The sequence below is a fragment of the Siphateles boraxobius genome, unplaced genomic scaffold, assembly GCF_051911475.1.
Source record: "Siphateles boraxobius isolate OS27281-9 unplaced genomic scaffold, OSU_SipBor_1 1, whole genome shotgun sequence".
In the NCBI taxonomy this organism is placed as follows: Eukaryota; Metazoa; Chordata; class Actinopteri; order Cypriniformes; family Leuciscidae; genus Siphateles; species Siphateles boraxobius.
In genome coordinates this window covers 30,201,169-30,219,999 of record NW_027508699.1, presented here as the reverse complement: position 1 = coordinate 30,219,999, position 18,831 = coordinate 30,201,169, and the positions used below count along the sequence as shown (strand labels likewise).

At 36.9% G+C, this 18,831-nt stretch overlaps 1 protein-coding gene across 1 annotated transcript; it reads left to right on the top strand.

Moving 5' to 3' along the window:
• The first annotated feature begins 268 nt into the window (after positions 1–268).
• On the top strand, positions 269–17,683 carry prmt5 (protein arginine methyltransferase 5). Its single transcript, XM_077232798.1, has 16 exons — positions 269–408; positions 2,767–2,885; positions 7,732–7,817; positions 8,181–8,315; positions 10,876–10,988; positions 11,162–11,211; positions 11,309–11,472; positions 11,545–11,706; positions 11,815–11,892; positions 12,789–12,847; positions 14,513–14,635; positions 15,163–15,338; positions 15,426–15,629; positions 15,740–15,850; positions 16,262–16,326; positions 16,953–17,683. The coding sequence occupies exons 1-16, from the start codon at positions 311–313 to the stop codon at positions 17,103–17,105; spliced, it is 1,896 nt and encodes a 631-aa protein (XP_077088913.1). The 5' UTR covers positions 269–310; the 3' UTR covers positions 17,106–17,683.
• Positions 17,684–18,831: the final 1,148 nt, after the last annotated feature.

The window sequence follows — 18,831 nt, the reverse complement described above, 5'->3', positions numbered from 1 at the left end:
TTATTACATAAACGACACAATCCCTTAAAACTAATTAAACATTCTCTCAAAATTACTGGAGCAAATTCAAGTTCGACTCTTTCTAGTCTGCTGTATATCAGTGTCTCTCTCGTAGCCTGACCTCGTTCTGATTCTGAAGTCTCGCGAGAGTCGTATGAGAAAGAGAAACTGCGATTCAGACCATCACCATTTTGGATCTAGCACCGCATGGTTGCTAGAGTGCAGGCACGCTTGTATTGAGCCAACATGACTTCAGTTTCTCCATAGTCCTCTATCAGTTTAATTTTCCCTCCCATCCAGTCTCCTAACGATGGCGTCCGGCAGTGCAGGTAGCAGGGTCTCCTGCGGGAGAGATTTGAGTTGTGTTCCCGAAGTGGCGGATACCCTAGCCGCGGTCGCCAAATTAGGGTAAGCAAGGGGAGCTTTCGGAGCAATAACTAAGAAAACATATTTCAGAATTGAACCTAAATGAAGTTAAGTGTGTTCAGTTGAAGTTCACTCGGCTAGGTCTCGCACGTGATGCACATGAGCATCTGCTAGCTTAGCGGCTTCCTCAGATCTGCTTATATTGCACACAATATAAGTCTGCACATCATTTTTGCCAGTATAACGTATGGATTTATTTTGAAACCTTTATGGATATCTCTAGAATGAGTCTTAAATTAAATGGGTTCGCCTTATTATTTAATAGATGTTTTTGAATGGACTCATTCAATCGTGTTGATGCGACATGTTCGTTTTCCAGCGTAATAATTGTGGCAGAAGTATTACTAAATGCTGCTTCAGTTCATTTGTTATTTAAAGTGGTGGTGATTGCAAAGACTACAATTAACATTAGCTTTAGAAATATAAAAGAAACTCAAATCATTCCAGAAAAGTGATAACATTACAAGAAAAAAATAAATGAAAAATGTCTTCACGTTTATTTTTACAAAAGCTACATTAGTTAGAGATGTAGACTAAGAGACTAAGAGAGCATTGCAAGACTAGATTTTATGCAGGATTTTAAAATGCACAATTTTATTGGGTATACAATATTTGTATGGTAATAATTAAGTTTTCCTCTACTGAATGTTACCTATTATAGACCCCACCAAAATGTTTCCTCTCTTGGAGTAATTGAGTTTTGAGACTCAGAAAGTTAAAGAATAAATTTATTATTATTCTACATTCTTTACTTAAAAGTGAAACAACTCCCAAACATAACTGTGATAGTGCATAAGTGAGATTAGTGTATGACTCTGGGGTAAGGGTAGCCTGGCAAGCCAGACCCACATCAAGATGTTAGGTTGGGGAACTCACCATTGGCATGCCTCAATCCGAGGGGCGGGATAAACGGTTGTCTTTTATATTCCCTCGGCACTCAATAAGATAGCGCTACAACCAACCAAAGCAACGCAATGGTTGTGCGTTTTCCCACCAGCGGAGCTAGTTGATATATTAAATTTTTCGGCAAAACTCTGAAGACATCTTCCTTTTTTAAGAATGACTTAAGTGCCGTTCTTCTTTTCTCAAAGAAAAGCTTAACTCCAAGTCCTCCAGAGTCGTGGCCAAAGCTGATTCGAAAGACCGCTTTTCACCAGCAGCAGCAGCAATCTTTTTTGTTTTCAAGTAGCAGGGAATTCTCACGTCACATCTCTGCCATCATTATGTTAAGCCCGCCCACTGACTCTATACACAATGTGATTGGCCTGACTAAAGTTTGTTTTTTCCAGCTCGAAACCCAACGGAGAGTTGCTAGACTACATTGGCTGCAAAATAAATTTTAGGCTAATAAACAAAAATAAACGCTAGGGTGCGTCTAGATTTCTAGGCTAGGGCAAGGGAGGCTTTCATCAAAAGCATTATGCCTCTTGCAATAGCATTTATCATCTTTAATTGGGACAGGATATTGGAAGATATTCATTAAACTTTCATATGACAGAATGTCACCATTAGGGTCTAAGAGATCAGCAACAAAAGTTATGTTTTATTAAAACATCCGTCGGATGAGACATTCTGGGGTCCTGACTCTCTGTGGTCATTAAAATTTCTAGGATGTCCTTCGTAAAAAGAGTAGGAGTTTAATCCCGGCATCCTGGCCAAATTTGCTTATTGGTCTCTGTCCATCATGGCCTCCTAATCATCCCCATATACTGATTGGCTTCATCACTCTGTCTCCTCTCCACCAGTAAGCTGGTGTGTGGTGGGCGTTCTGGTGCAATATGGCTGCCGTCGCATCATCCAGGTGGATACTGCACATTGGTGGTGGTTGAGGAGATTCTCCCCGCTATGTAAAGCGCTTTGAGTGCTGAGAAATGCACTGTGTAACAAATTATTATTATTAAACCACTTATTTAAAAAAATGTTCTAAAAAAAATCTAATTTTGATATTTGGTTTATTCCATAAGATGAGTTTGTGGGGGGAAAGGTGAATAGAGATGCATGCATTATATTAAAAGGTCTGACCTCATTGACTGATGGGATTGAGAGCCTTATGGGGAGAGGTTGTAATGACTGATGATCACTTGACAGCTGAATAACACCAATTATTTATCCCTCTATTTTTAAACTTTTTTTTTGTGATGCCAAGCAAGCTTGGTATTTCTGAATTGAATAATATATACTTTATTGATTCCTATGCAAAGATCCATAAAGTCCAAAACAAAATCTGAAGACCTCTCCCCAATTGAAGACTTTTGCCATTAACTTTAAACATAAATTGCAGCCAATATATGTTTTCTATGTGTGCCTGTTTGTCTAAATTCATGTGGTTCTGTCCTATAGCTTTGATTTCCTGTGCATGCCGTTGTTCCACCCGCGGTTCCGTCGGGAGTTTGAACTGGACCCTGCTAAGTCACGACCCGGAGCCCAAACTCGTTCTGACCTGCTGTTATGTGGCAGAGGTGAGATATAAAAAAATATTGCATGAGTGAATATTTACATGCAGCACACTGTTAATTGCACTTTTTTTTAGAAACTTTCTTAAAGTGGCCAATCAATTTTTCTTGATCTATGAAAGATGGATATCCATGTACACATGTATCAATTATGTACATCATAAATATCAATCAATGAAAACATATTGTAACCCTCAGGACTCAAAAGATAGAAGAAATCACATACATGTGGCCGCCCACGTTTACACATCAATGATGACTAGTCTGTATTCCGAAACTTTCCCTGTGACAGAGGATTTGGAGGAAGTTGTATAGATATTAATCCTGACACCAGATGAATTATTGATAAGAGTAAAATGCGGTCAAGTGTCACTTGCCCAATCGGGCCAGTGTTGCATCACAAAAGTTTATTATTTGCATGTGTTTTTTAGGAGTGTAAATATTAATCGATTCGTATCGATGCATCGATTATACAGCCGACGATTCGATGCGCCGCAAGAGTATCGATTAATGTGTTTGTTTTGCCGCCTGTCTATTTTCAGCATATGCGTACAAACGATTGTTGTTATGCACGGGGCTAACCTTAGTTAGTCACCGAACTAAACTGCCAGTGTGAATGCACCCTCAGTCACTTAGTCGGCTTTTTAGCTGATTATGATGTATTTAGTTAAATAAAACGCATGTAAGGGATGATAGTGTTGATCATTTACCTTGGATAAGAGCGAGAGTGAGTCTGCAGTGTATTTGCATTTCGCACACACATAGTGCGTGGACTCAGGGCAACACATTAATGGAAATCCACTGTCTGGATTTTGCGACACACAGTAAACCGGTGTTGTTCACTAAGCTGTGCATAATAGCACCAAATAAAATAAAAAAAAAACACAATATATTGACCCGCGTTCTGTTTTCTGTCGTGCACGTTTGCGATGACGTATATGCACGGAAACGCACCACGATTCGATAGAATCAAGTTTTGAACTGTATGCAGTAACTGTTATATTTGCTGTTTTATTTGCAGTGCATTGAGCACAACATACACATTATGTGAATAGAATACTGTTCCTGTATTCTCAATAAAAGGCAAATTATAAACATTTTTGTTGATTTATTTGAAACTTAATAGATATGTAAAAATATCGATTATTGAATCGTATCGAATCGTATCGCGGGGAATTCTGAAGTATTGAAAATAATCAAATCGTTGGCTTAAGAAATCGGTATCGTATCGAATCGTCATGTAGGCTCCGATTTACACCCCTGGTGTTTTTAAGCCTTGCCAATTTAAATATTCAAGTGCAAGAAGACACGAAAGAGAACTCAATTCCATAGTGTGAGCAGTTTTGTGTGCGCACGCATCTGTAGCGCGTGCCCAAAAAGCCGCTTCTCAGACAGCGTCCGAATGTTGAATTGACCTCTCTTTCGCGTCGTTTTGCCGGTCTCAGTGAGTATCCTAGTAAAATGAGTCTGTTATATCTTAAATGAATCTAAACGGTTGAGAAATAAAACGTTTGTGTAACAGTATATTGGATCCATGCAGCTCTTAAAGTGAGAGCAGCCCAATAAACCTGCTGCTGTCTTTGTTTTAATTTTAATCAAACAAAAAAGGACAAAGAAAAAAATCACTGCTCTTAACTGAATAACTTTTGTAACTTTAATAAGAATTAATCTATATATAATGTGTACAGTGAAGACTATTCTGTGCTATTTTACATTTGATTATTTTTCTCTACCTGAAAATTACTGTTAGACTTAACTGAAAACATGAAAAGCAGTGTTTATTTTTTATTTGTATGTTTGTTTTATTGTATTTGTGCTATTGCTTGTAATTTGATTATTTGTCCTTATTTTATTACTGACAGATTATTTGTCTTCAACAATATTTGAAATTTATATGAGTTAGGCTTGTAGTTTTTGGTGTCACACAATATTATAAGATTATGGGTCAAAAACAATGAAGACATTAACTAGGCCTATTTCATTTATTTATTACTTTTTTGTGGTGGAGCCAGTGAACATTTTGTCAGGACAAGTAAAGATTTTGGGCCAGTGGAAAAATCCTTATTGTTGTGACCTGTCGGTGAAGTCACATTTCACATTCAAAGAGAGACTTAAAAGGGATCTATTCAATGTTAAGGGTCATAAAGAGGTTGGAAAACAGTCATGAAACCTAAATCATGACTTTTTTTTGCCAGAAAAACCTTAACCTCAGGGGACAAAATAATAGGAATAAAGATTGTGTGATGAGACCCCTTTAAAGGTGCCATGTGTAAGAATTGAGGTAAAAATATCCAAAAAATGAGCTACACGCATCAAAAAAATGAGAAGAAATAAGGGCGATGATGTCATTAAAAAAATGACAAGTTATAGTGCTGCAGAGATATCAACCTGAATTGGCATGCTAAATTACTAGCCCCAGCCCGACAGGTCTCATAATACCAGTTTCGGCCATGGGAGGCGGTATGCGGGCAACATAACCACCAGCCAAACTGCAATACACGAATAACTCGCACAGCTTGTGGGCGTACTTGAACCTGATGTGTTTGATAGTTAGTTCTACCCACAGATCCGATCCGGTTTTCACCTGTTATCTACCAGAGCCCGTCTCTACCAAGCTGATGATAAAATGTAACATTAGCTAATTATATTATGTTTATTAAATTGCTTTCCTGAGGTAAATCTGACATATTTGTTCTTCAGCTATGTTATTGACCTGTTATTGACCACGCTGATAAAAAAAATTATTGGTCGATATTATGTATGAGGAATACATTTTGGTAAGTTGTAGCCTACTGTATCTTTCAACAGTGTTCGTGTTTTTTTACTATTAGCTAGTAGAGATGATCGGTTCACGTGCGCTAGGGATCTGTGGTGTAACATTTACAAGTGCCAAAACGGTATTTATTGTTTGATTTGCGTAATAAAATTGACAGAATCTGAGAACTGAGATTTTTTTTTATATCACAACTAAGCTGCTCTGTCTAGTCTGTCAGTCGCCGTGTCCTCTTTGCTTTGCGATTTTTCTGTGCGTGACAAAATTGATGTGTGGCGTGTGTCTCACGGTGAATTCGTGAGAGTTGGCTGCTCTGAATGGCGCTAGCTTGGTCAACATCAGCCAATGCTGTCTGTCAAATTAATGTAATTCAAACTAACAATAAAAATGTAATATGAACAAAACAAATATGAACATATTCACTGGTAAAGGTGAAGGGGAGTCGCTTGAAGATGTCATATTTAAAAATCACTTGACATCAACCAATGTTCCTCTGGAGTCAAAATGTCCTCTATTAGGAGTTGGCTCAGCTTCGGCTATATCGAGACTATGCCGTTTCTCCTTTGTTACTCTAGACTAGACCAACTCAATTTCTGGAGATATACTGTCCCCATCTGGTATGGAATGTGGAGTATGAATTGATTTTTTGGCGGACATGACACAAGGCACCTTTAATGTCAGTTTCTCATTAAAGGGTTAGTTCACCCAAAAATGAAAATTATGTCATTAGTGACTCACCCTCATGTCGTTCCAAGCCCGTAAGACCTCCGTTCATCTTCGGAACACAGTTTAAGATATTTTAGATTTAGTCCGAGAGTTTTCTGTCCCTCCATTGAAAATCTATGTACGGTATACTGTCCTTGTCCAGAAAGGCAATAAAGACATCATTAAAGTAGTCCACGTGACCTCAGGGGGTTAGTTAGAATTTTTTGAAGCATCGAAAATACATTTTGTTCCAAAAATAACAAAAACTATGACTTTATTCAGCATTGTATTCTCTTCCGGTTCTGTTGTCAATCCGCGTTCATGAGGCCAGTGACGCTGCTGACGTAAGACGCTGCTGATGTGTTATCTGGTGCGTCCGTGTATTTGGGTAAAATAAATATGTCTGGTTAAAAAAAAATGCAAGTCTTCCCCTGTGTCGAAATCCTTAGACATGTTTGCAAAGATTGTTTTGTTTACAGCGTGCGTCTCCCTCAGACTGTAAACAAAGCTCGGGCGCACCAGATAACACGTCAGCTCGTCTTACGTCAACAGCGTCACTGAACGCGGATCCACAACAGAACCGGAAGAGAATATAATGCTGAATAAAGTCGTAGTTTTTTTTATTTTTGGAACAAAATGTATTTTCGATGCTTCAAAAAATTCTAACTAACACACTGAGGTCACATGGACTACTTTGATGATGTCTTTATTGCCTTTCTGGACAAGGACAGTATACCGTACATAGATTTTCAATGGAGGGACAAAAAGCTCTCGGACTGAATCTAAAATATCTTAGACTGTGTTCCGAAGATGAACTGAGGTCTTACGGGCTTGGAACGACATGAGGGTGAGTCATTAATGACATAATTTTCATTTTTGGGTGAACTAACCCTTTAAAGGCACTATGCAGGAATTCTGTTTTTGTTTAACAGCGACCCCTAGAGTCGATGTGGAGTACTTGTATTTAACATTACTGTCGTAAATACCATTCACACAGAGAGGCTCTGCACTTTATTACTTTATAATAATAAATTAGTCCACCGTGTTTGATGGCTTATAACGTTTTTACATGATTGCAGCTAAATTACAAGTAAATAGCCTATAGCCTAGGCATACTGTATGATACTGTACGAAAAAAGTCATATAACCATTCCAATGACTCCGAAGCTGTTGAGTTAAGCTAAAAAAACTGCATAGTTACCCGTTAAGTTCCTTTTTAAGAAATTAAAGCTTGAATAACTAACATGTTCTGCATTTATCCATGATACTCTGTGTAATTACATTTACAGAGTTATATACGCTTAGACATTATGATTAAATCTTTGTAATAATAAGATTCTTAAGAATATAAGAATAACATTCTTTCTTCATTAGATTGGAACACACTTATCGTGGGAAAGCTGTCCTCCTGGATTGAGACGGACTCAGAGTTGACCACAGAGCGCAGGAATTCAGAAGCAGTATGTTCACAGTGTCTTCTGCTTATTATTATTTTGTAATTATCCATGTTTGAGGTCCTTATATATTAGCATATATATTTTCTTTTCAAATTCTTTAAACATTCCTCATCTAATCTGAATTCATTAGGCAGACATTATGCTGCATTTGCTGTAACCTACTGTTGTCACGAATTATGTGTACAATATCTTGACTCGATTTGGCTCCTTTAAACACACTGCAGTATTATTGTAGATGTAATCAAGAGTCAGATGCAAACGAGGGCCATTTATGGGAGATCTGCCCAACAGAGAGGAAGCTACGCAGATTTGTTGATTATTTTGATGTGATCTCTCCTTCTAATGTCTTTTGTGCCCTTGCTGCAGGCGGTGGTACAGGAGCTCAATTTCTGTGCTTATCTCGGGCTGCCAGCTTTCATGATCCCCCTAAGGGGTCCACACTATGCCAACCTGGCTCGAATCCTGCTCAACCACATCCACACAGGACATCACTCTTGCATGGTAATGGCAGTCTGTAGCATAGAATGAAAATATATACGCAAATACGCTCCGAAACACACCATTATTCTTTTATGTATACACCCTGGGCCTATGATTTACACACAATCTTCGTTCCGGCTGCTTCCCTTTTTTACACCGATGGAAATTTAATTAGTGGTTTGAATAGACCAATTATCATTTTTACTTTCCATCTGTTTTTTTTAATAACTATATGCATGATCCATAAAGGTCAAGGGATCAGATCCTTTTGCAATACTTTAAAGGGGCTGTCAGATTAGCATATTCATTAGCTTAATTGTATAAAGAAAAAATTATGTTAAGAACTAAGTGCCGTCTAAATCCTAGGGATGGGTACCGAAACCCGGTATTAAACGGGCCCCGGGGCTGAATTTTTGAAAGACCGCTGTATTGATAAGCTCGGACGTTATCGGTTCTGCTGTCGGTACTGGAGAAATTAAGAATAGGCCTACTATTTATTATTGCTATAAAGACGTTATCTTGAACATGTTTATCTCGCAAGCCATTTCTATATATAGGCTATAATACATTTACATATATTCATTTAGCTGACGCTTTTATCCAAAGCGACTTACAATTGCTATATATGTCAGAGGTCGCACGCCTCTGGAGCAACTAGGGGTTAAGTGTCTTGCTCAGGGACACATTGGTGTCTCACAGTGGATTCGAACCCGGGTCTCTCACACCAAAGGCATGTGTCTTATCCACTGCGCCATCACCACCCCTCGCAGTCCAGAAAAGAGAGAGAGCAATCTCTCACGCGGAGCCACAGCGCGCACAACACGACAGCCCTGCTTAATGAGTGACAATGAGGACAGATCTAAACATTCAAACGTGGTTACACGTTAGATCTGGGATATTATTCTAATTTTATTTTAGATTTCGGCTTTCAAATATTATAAAAAGAAGATATTTGAGATGAAACCATTACAAACTAGACGCATTCTGTCTAGCGCAACTTCCTTCCATTCACAGCGGTGCGCTGTCATTTCTTCCTAAAAACCCAAACGTACCGTCAAAATCAGCACGATCGGTGATTGTTGTAAAATGCAGTTTCTACTGTTGCTAAATTGCGGACGTGTTTAATCATTAAACGAGCTATTAAAAGCACAAAAATCTGCGCAAGAGACGCTGTTCACAAGGCGACACGCGCTCCGAAATGGACTGTAACGAGACAAGAAAAGTATATAATTAACTTTGGGCTTCATGTGCGCATCTAAACTATCAAATATACATATAATATAAAAATGACCAGCTCTGAGATTCACTGAAAAACAATTTGACTTAAATGGACATAAATAGTTGGGAGAAAATGATGGCGCATCAGTCACCTATTAGATCTGCACTCGGTCTTAAAGGGGCAGCGTCTAATAAACCTGCTGACGATTGAGCCATTAATGCGAATCAAACAACAAAAGGCAGAGAAAATCACTCACAGCTCTTGAATGAATAACTTAAGCATTAATCTATCTATGATAAACTATGTAGTGTTATTTTACATTTGATTACTAAATTAGTAAGTTAAAAAATTTACAAAATTTTGCTTATCGTATCCTATCTCATGTATATAAAACAAAAAAAGCCTGCACACTGCTGCATAACAAATAGATATTTTATTCGTTTTGTTAAAGCATTGCTTTTTCTTTTGCTATAGATATTTTACATTTCAAAAATATAAAGCAAATGGTAATTATGTACATATACCCCAATGTAAAAAAAAACACACACACCAAAAAGAGCCGATAAGAATACCGTTAAAGTACTGGATCGATAAGCAGTATCGGTAAGAGTAGTAATACCGTTAAAACCTTAACGATACCCATCCCTACTAAATCCAAATAATTGCATTTATTAGTCCAAAATCGGCTCTTTGTAATTTGAAACACTGTCTTTTAAGTGTAGTGCTCATGGACACTGAATATACATTAAGATCTCATGTAATTGCCAGAAATTCTCATCATGTGTAGACCAACAAAATGAATGCATTCGGTTTCAAATAAATGTTGTTTATTTGAACTTCCTATACATGGAAGAATCCTGAAAAATGTATCACTGTTTCCACAAAACTATAAAGCAGCACAACTGTTTTCAAAATTGATAATAATAAGAAATGTCTATTGACTATTGTCTATTTTTTAAGGATCATATCGATTATAAATATTAATTTATGTGATTTAATTCTGCATATCATACAAATTTTAATTAATTGACTGCATTAGTTTATGATTCGTAATGATGGTCTAAATGCCATTAATTCCACACCTCATGTACATTCAGGACAGACATTTTCCTGTCATGCTTACTTATTAGAAAGTAAGTTATTAGAAAGACTTGTTCAAAATACGAAGACAACCTCTGCTCCAATAAGGACACAGTATCAACTCAATTATAATGCTAAGCCTCTTGTGATGCATCAGTGTGCAAGCAGAAACCAATCCATTGGGTTTTTCTCAGTTGGTTGCTCTTTTATTGCTTGTAATGCTGCTTTCTCAGTTGATTAGGAATAAATTATTTCAATGGTGATTTGTTTTTAATTACATAGTTTTGGATACGAGTTCCACTGTTGGCTAATGAGGACACGCGTGAAGATCTCATTGAGAACGAGTCATCTAAACCAATAGACGATGGCAGCAATGATGAGAAGACCTGGGGATGGTGAGTAAAAGTACATATTAATTAAGTTATCTAATGATACATCCCATCGAGGATGGCCGTGGCAGTCTCTCCTAGTCAATATTTGGGTCTGCTTTGAGATTAAATCACTCGGTTGCATGAAGTACAAAGCAATCTTCCGCCTCTGTTCATTTAATTTCCCGTTTCCTCTTCAGGTGGCACTCATTCAGAACACTTTGTGACTATAACAAGAGGATTTGCCTCGGTAAGAGCATAAAAGCTCAAATGTCCAGTGCTTATAATTATCTATTAAAAATTAAGCTGTGAATCCAAACACTCAGTTTTTTTTCTTCTGTGTGAAGCAATTGAGATCGGAGAAGACCTGCCATCTGACACGGTGGTCGACAAGTGGCTTGGAGAGCCGATCAAAGCAGCCATTCTCCCCACCAGCATATTTCTAACCAATAAAAAAGGATTTCCGGTCCTTTCAAAAGCCCACCAGCGAGTTCTTTTCCGCCTCTTCAAGGTAAATGTTACCAATATTATGTCACATTAATTAGATTCAGTGTGGTTATCTAACTATCTAAGGTCTCCTCAGCTGGAGGCTCAGTTTATTTTCTCAGGGGCGAACCGCCACAGTGAGAAAGACTTGCGCTCGTATCTGCAGTATCTAGAGTACCTCAACCAAAACCGTCCAGCACCTAATGCCTACGAGCTCTTCGCCAAAGGCTATGAAGATTACCTACAGTCGCCACTGCAGGTGCGTCTGCCAAAGTGTAAACTTTTTGCCTTGTGCGGGGTTTTTTTAGCACAATATTGATTATTTTGGTTTTGATTATACTAATATGATGCCTAATTGTTTTGGTAGCCTTTAATGGACAATTTGGAATCACAGACGTATGAAGTTTTTGAAAAGGATCCGATCAAATATTCTCAGTACCAACAGGTGAGTTAAAAGGACTTGCTAATAGAAAGCAGATTCTTATCATCAGTTGATCACCAGTTAGTTATTTTCATTAGAGCTGTTTGTTGCACCATTAGAGCTTATATTAAATTATCAATAAAATGGGCAAAAAAAATCCCATGAAGTTGCATTGAAGGAGGGAACTCAGCCATACATGATCATCACAATGTAGTAGTGTAGAGGAGGAATATTTTTATTTGGGTTTGTAAGGAAACACCCGAGCAACTACATAGAAATGTGTTAAAAACATTCAGAGCACCTTAGCAGTTACATGCACTACCGTTCAAAAGTTTGGGGTCAGTATTCTTTCTTCTTTTTTTTTTTAAATTAACTTTTTTATTCAGCAAGGACAAATTAAAATCTTCAAAAGTGGCAGTTAAGAATTTTGCATTGTTAAGAAAAAATATATTTATAGAAAAAATCAAAGAATCCTGAAAAAATCTGTTTCCAAAAAAAATGAACAACTGTTTTTAACATTGATAATAAGAAATGTTTCTTGAGCTCCAAATCATATTAGCATATTTGAATGATTTCTGAAGGATCATGTGACAATGAAGACTTGAGTAATTAAGTTGAAAATTCAGTTTTGCAATCACAGGAATAAATTACAATTTATAATATATTAAAATGGAATAAGGTAGTTAAAATTGTAATAATTTTTCACAATATTACTGTTTTAACTATGTTTGATCAAATAAATGCAGTCTTGGTGAGCAAGACCTTTTCTTTCAGAAACAAAATCTTACTGACCTTAAAGTTGTGAACCAGCACATTTCGTTGTAGCAATGGAAAGGCACTACTTGAGAAAACTGTAGTGTGAACTGTTGTTACTACCACTGTTGTATCCATTAATTGTGGTGAATTATCTTTTCCGACAGGCTGTATATAGATGTCTGCTAGACAGAGTTCCTGAAGAGCAGATGGAAACCAATGTGCAGTAAGTGACTTCACACATTACCAGGTGTCCCCTTTGTCAGTTCTTAATGAACTAGGCAGAAAATTGCAGAGATGTGATGTAGTGATCGACCGATGTATCGGTTTACCGATATTTTTCCCGATATTTAAGCATTTTCCCATAATCGGGAATCGGTTTTGTAATATCGGATTTTCCGATAAACGGCGCCATCTTGTGGCCGTTTTGAGAATTCCGCCATTGCAGGCCGCGTCTGAGGAGATCAGTCAATAACAACTCTGTGCACAGGTAAAGTATATGTTCTAGTTGCTTTGCTTTAATTATTCAACTTTATTTAACATAACAGACATGCAGAAATGAGATTTGAGACATAAATGCCTGATATAGTTTATTTATGCAGCTTGGTTCTAAAAAATTGAGACAAACTCATTGAGCCACGTAGCGTAATCCGTCATGTCCTTCCCCAATAAAGACGTAACTTTACATGAATTAAATAAAACAGACATGAATGAGTGCATGTTGAAAATAAAAGCGCTGAATTTAATTCTCTATCTGTTGTATTTGCTCACCATTAGTCTCGAAAAAAAAGTTCGTTCATATTGCTGAGCACTCACTGGGTTGATGATCAGGAAAGCTCGAGCACGGCCACTGAATGAAACTTTTGACAAGATTATCTTGTTTAAACACCCTAGATTATATTATCATTTACTACATAGCAATTATTTCGCTAATACACATCTAAATATACCGCTTTGTGGAAATTAATTATTTATTATCTGCACGCGCGATCGCGGTTGAGTAACGTATAGCCTAATGTTATAGTTATGTGTAAATGCATAGATAAACAGCACTTTGTCATAAAGCATTTCATGATCTAGACCGACAAAAATATTAATAATAATTAATAACATACTAGTTGGAAAATGCAATGATGTATATGCTGTTTTGTTTGTTACTTTACTGATGTTATAGGCTATTCCAGCTAATATTATGCAGTGAATTAATATTACCCAGTGAATTATTCCTCACTCTTAGTTTAAACCTATTAAACGGCACATAAACCTTCTAAAACTGTTTAAAATGAATTGCATTTCTGCAAAGGTGATATGACTCCCCTGTCAATTATTTTTTCCATATGAAAACATTAGACTTTTAACATTTATTTTGCCTATTGTTAACATTGTTGCTGCTGATGCTTATAAATGATATGATTAATTTAGATATAAATTATATAATGTAATAATATAAATGTTTTTATTGTAATTTGATTAGTTTACCATTTATGAAAACAAATAAACATATCCAAATATGTTAGAATAGTTTTTGTGCTTTATTTTTTACCTCATCAAAGCTTTTATTTTTAAACAAAGACACTTAGTAACAGTGCACTTTATTTTTTGGACTCAGACCCCTCTATTTATTTGTGTATAAATATAAAGGTTGTTTTTTTTGTATGCAAGGAGGGAGTGATTGTTATAAATAAAATGGTTTGTTCAGTTCATTTGTGTTGTAATAATTGTGCCAAAAACAGAAGTATAACAGTAAATAAATATCGGTTCTGCATATCGGTTATCGGGCACATACACATGCAAATAATCTGTATCGGTATCGGTTATAAAAAATCAATATCGGTCGATCACTAATGTGATGTTTGCTTGGCAGTCTGTCAACGCTGAATTTTCTTTTCAGGATTTTGATGGTACTAGGTGCAGGTCGTGGTCCACTGGTAAACGCCTCACTTCGTGCGGCAAACCAGGCTAAGAGGAAGTTGCGCGTATATGCTGTTGAGAAGAACCCTAATGCTGTAGTCACGTAAGTAACTTAACACTGAAGTGTGACTTTTCTTCTTTTCTCCCTTTCCCTTAACAATAAAATACTATAATCACAGATTTTTTTGTTTGTTTTTGAAAGAAATCTCACCAAGGCTGTATTTATTTGATCAAAAATATAATAAAAACAGCAATATTGTGAAGTGTTATTACAATTTAAAAGAGCTGCTTTCTATTTTAACGTATTTAAAAATTATTTGTTTCCGGTGATGAAGCTACATTTTCAGCAGCCATTACTCCAGTTTTCAGTGTCACATGATCTCAAATTATATGTATTTAACTATTTATATTCAGATTATTTCTTGAATACATTAATCTTTTTTGAATAAGCAAATGTGATGTTTGGTGACTTTGTTTTGTTTGTTTTTTTGCAAAATATATTTTTTAAAATTTGCACAGAAATTAGACACTTCAACCCAGAATGCAGTCAAATATAAAAATAACGGCATTTCAAGTGCAATAATTTCTATGGAAATCAGCAGAGCTTTGTTTTCCCCTTCTCTTTCTCAGGCTGGAGAACTGGAAATTTGAGGAGTGGGGTGATCAAGTGACTGTTGTGTCATGTGACATGAGGGAATGGACGGCTCCAGAGAAAGCAGATATCATTGTTAGCGAGCTTTTAGGGTCATTCGGGGACAATGAGCTTTCACCCGAGTGCCTTGATGGAGCGCAGCACTTCCTCAAAGGTTTGGGATGATATAAATTTTGGCTTTGTTTTACTTCGCCCTATTGTACATCTCTTGATCAGCTCATAAAGTCTTTATTTCTCCTAGATGGTGGCGTAAGCATTCCCTGCTCCTACACGTCTTTCCTGGCTCCGTTGTCCTCATCTAAACTATATAATGAAGTCCGAGGCTGTCGGGAACGGGACAAAGACCCAGAGTGTCATTTTGAGACACCGTATGTTGTCAGACTACACAACTTCCACCAACTTGCAGACCCCAAGCCATGCTTCACCTTCGTACACCCCACCACAGGTATGAGATCATGCAGAGACAGACACATAGATGCCAAGAAGACCAACCTCTAGTTTCTTTTTTTAACACTTTCTACAGAGCCTTTAACTCTTGGTTTATACCCTGCACAGATATGAATAATAACCGGTATCAATGTCTACGATTCTCTGTGGGATGTAATTCAGTGCTTCACGGCTTTGCTGGATACTTCGAGGCCACACTCTACAAAGATGTCACACTCAGTAAGTCTTTGTTGCAGTGTTTGTGATGCACACCGGGTCAGTTTAAAGGCCCATTTCACAATGTAAGGCTTGTGTTGTTCATTCACACTTTCTGCGTGACTAGACTATTCATATTTAAACAAAAAATAACTTCTGGGTTACCACATTGAGTATTTTGATGGCCACAAATTGGCATGGTTATTGGGAGAGGGCAATTAAGAATCATTGCCTTATTAACTTGATCGCCATTAAAATCTAATTTACATGAGAGCCGATCACATTTACATCCAAATGGTTATTAATCTACACAGAATGCATCAAACTGTAGCTATAACGTGTTTAAATTGTCTGTATCAAGTCAGATTTACTGAACAAAAGTGCTGTTAGTGTGGCACTTTCAACAACTTAATATCTCTTTCTTCATCTTTGCAGGTATAAAACCTGAAACGCACTCTCCTGGGATGTTCTCCTGGTTTCCCATCCTGTTCCCTTTGAAAGTAAGTACAAGACAGTAGACCTTTTTTTCTACACTTCTTATTTATTTTATTTTTTACTAAATTAAATGCAGGCATACATTACTGTTCAAAACTTTGGGTTCAGTAAGATTTTTGTAGAAAGAAATTAATACTTTTATGCAGCAAGGATATTAAAATGATCTAAACTAACAGTAAAGACATTTATAATGTTATTGCTATGCAATGTTAATGCTTTTGAACTTTCTATTCATCAAAGCATGAACTTTTTGAACTTCCTATTCATCGTTTCCATTCTTCGCTATGCGTTTCACCATGCTTTCTCTTGCCATGCTACCTTAAAATCTTAACAATAAGGAGTGCATTTTTCACATAGCTTCATCTTAGCAGTCTGTTTATCTTTATAATTGACTTTTATCTAACTGTACAGTTACACTGATACTGTATTGATATGCATTTTCTTGTAATACCAATTGGTAAGAAAGTGCGTCATGGACATAAATACAGTTAGAACTTTCAGATTGAAGCCAGTAAAGCACAGTCAAAGCGTGGCAGTTCATCAACTCCACAGTTAATACGCGAAAGCGTACAGTCACGTTGGTAATGTAATCCTAACACCTATTTCTTTCCCCCTCTCTCTCCCCTTGCAGCAGCCGATCCCGCTGTCCTGCGGTGATAACGTGAGCGTGAGGTTCTGGAGGTGTAACAATGGAAAGAAGGTCTGGTATGAATGGGCTGTGACCGAGCCTACATGCTCCGCCATTCACAACCCCGCTGGGCGCTCTTACACCATCGGCCTGTAGCAAGACTCCCACACTGACATCTACTCGCACATGGGGTTACCTATTTTTGTTCGTGTTTTTTTTTTGTATCAACTTTTTGATTTTCAGTCAAATGGCAGGTTTAAATATCTTGTTTCAAGGGCCAAACTACACTCACGGAGACGCTCTACATGACAGCGATGTATCTTTGGTAATTTCTGTAATGTTCATAAGGATGGAAATTAAAACTGCACTTACGAGGTATCCTTTAAAGCAAAGTGCTAGTCATGGTGCTCTTTCTTAGTTCAAACACCTGAAATTTTAAAAAAATATATATATTTAAGAGTGTTTGGGACTTAACAAAAAAATCTGTTAGTTTTTGAAGACTATTCATTTCTAGAGCTGATTATGTGAGTCAGGCGGTCTATTTTGACATCGTACATAATACATCAGCCATATTTCCCTATTGCCCACCAATACCCTGCAATGCCCCATGGTTAGAATAATCATAGTATGATGTCCCCAGTCAGGCCATGTTAGGAAACGTAATCCATACTTTTATACTGTTTTCTTCCTGATAACGTCTTACAACATGAATAATAAATAAAAATTATACAAAATTATGTGATCTTTCTCTTTGTTATGATTGTCCCTCTCCAAACTCAAGCCATTGGTTGAGCCCAAGTTCTTTTTGTATGCTTTTGTAGACTTATCGTTACAAACTCTTTCTCCACCCCCCTACACTTCTATATTTCTGAGCAGTATTTATTTTCCCCACCAAAAAAAGTGAGAAAATACAGTTAAAGATGAATTTGCTTATCAAATTTTAGTTGTAAATTGATTTTTTTTATTTTTTGAGATTTAATGCCATAAGAATCTTAAACAGAATAAGAAAAGTCTTTTTTTTTTTTTCAAGAGGTCTTAAATATGAGGACAGAAAGAACAGGAATAGTGTCATGATGGGCATCCAGCATAAAACCTGTGCCAAATCCAAATGTGGACATCGTATGAATGGGAATGCTCCAAGGAAGAAGGTCTTTAAAAAGGTTATAAAAAGCTTTACATTTGATTAAAATAATAATAATCTGCAGATACCCTGGATTATCGTGTAGTGAAAATCTGAGATCGTGAAGCCAATGTTGTGTTGTGCTGGACGGGATGCTCCAACAGACCCAAAATTTGTACATGAACATTTTAATGCTGAATAAAAAACAACGTTTATGTAAACATTTGTTGTATGCAAAGAAGTCACTGTAGCTGTTTAAATGCATTTAAGAGAGGGAATTATTTTAGCTAAACAATTATAGACAAGGGAAACCATCAGCTCTGGTTCTGTTTTGTTTACTCATGAACACTCATTAAGAGTTTTCAGTTATCCAGAAACACTAATTTCTTTGGAATTCAATTTTACAAGCCATTGCATCATTGTTCTGGTCATCGTAAATGATTCTTGGCTGCTTCTTCGGCTTCTTAAACATCTTTGGGAGTTTCTTTCCCGCCACTGATGCCTTTGGCTAAATAACTGGGTGGTTTGTGAGACATTTTCACTTGTAAATCAGCTTTGGAAGAGTATGCGTTGTGAAAATCACTATACAAATATATTAAAATGTAACTATGGGAAAAGATATTGGTTTGCATGGCTGACGGAGAAGCTTTGTGCTCTTGCCAGAGAGCTCATTTTGTCACACAGCCCCTAGAAAACAATTCTGGCACCATGAAGTGCTGAAAAAATTGTGCCCTCAATATTTGTGGTGGGAGCCCTGTTTTG

What these genes read in the sequence shown, in the direction of transcription:
- prmt5 (XM_077232798.1), top strand. Translation starts at nt 311, where the DNA reads ATGGCGTCCGGCAGTGCAGGTAGCAGGGTCTCCTGCGGGAGAGATTTG. An exon ending in GCCGCGGTCGCCAAATTAGG is followed by an intron (nt 409 to 2,766) that starts GTAAGCAAGGGG and finishes TCTGTCCTATAG; the next exon opens with CTTTGATTTCCTGTGCATGC. An exon ending in AGCGCAGCACTTCCTCAAAG is followed by an intron (nt 15,339 to 15,425) that starts GTTTGGGATGAT and finishes TATTTCTCCTAG; the next exon opens with ATGGTGGCGTAAGCATTCCC.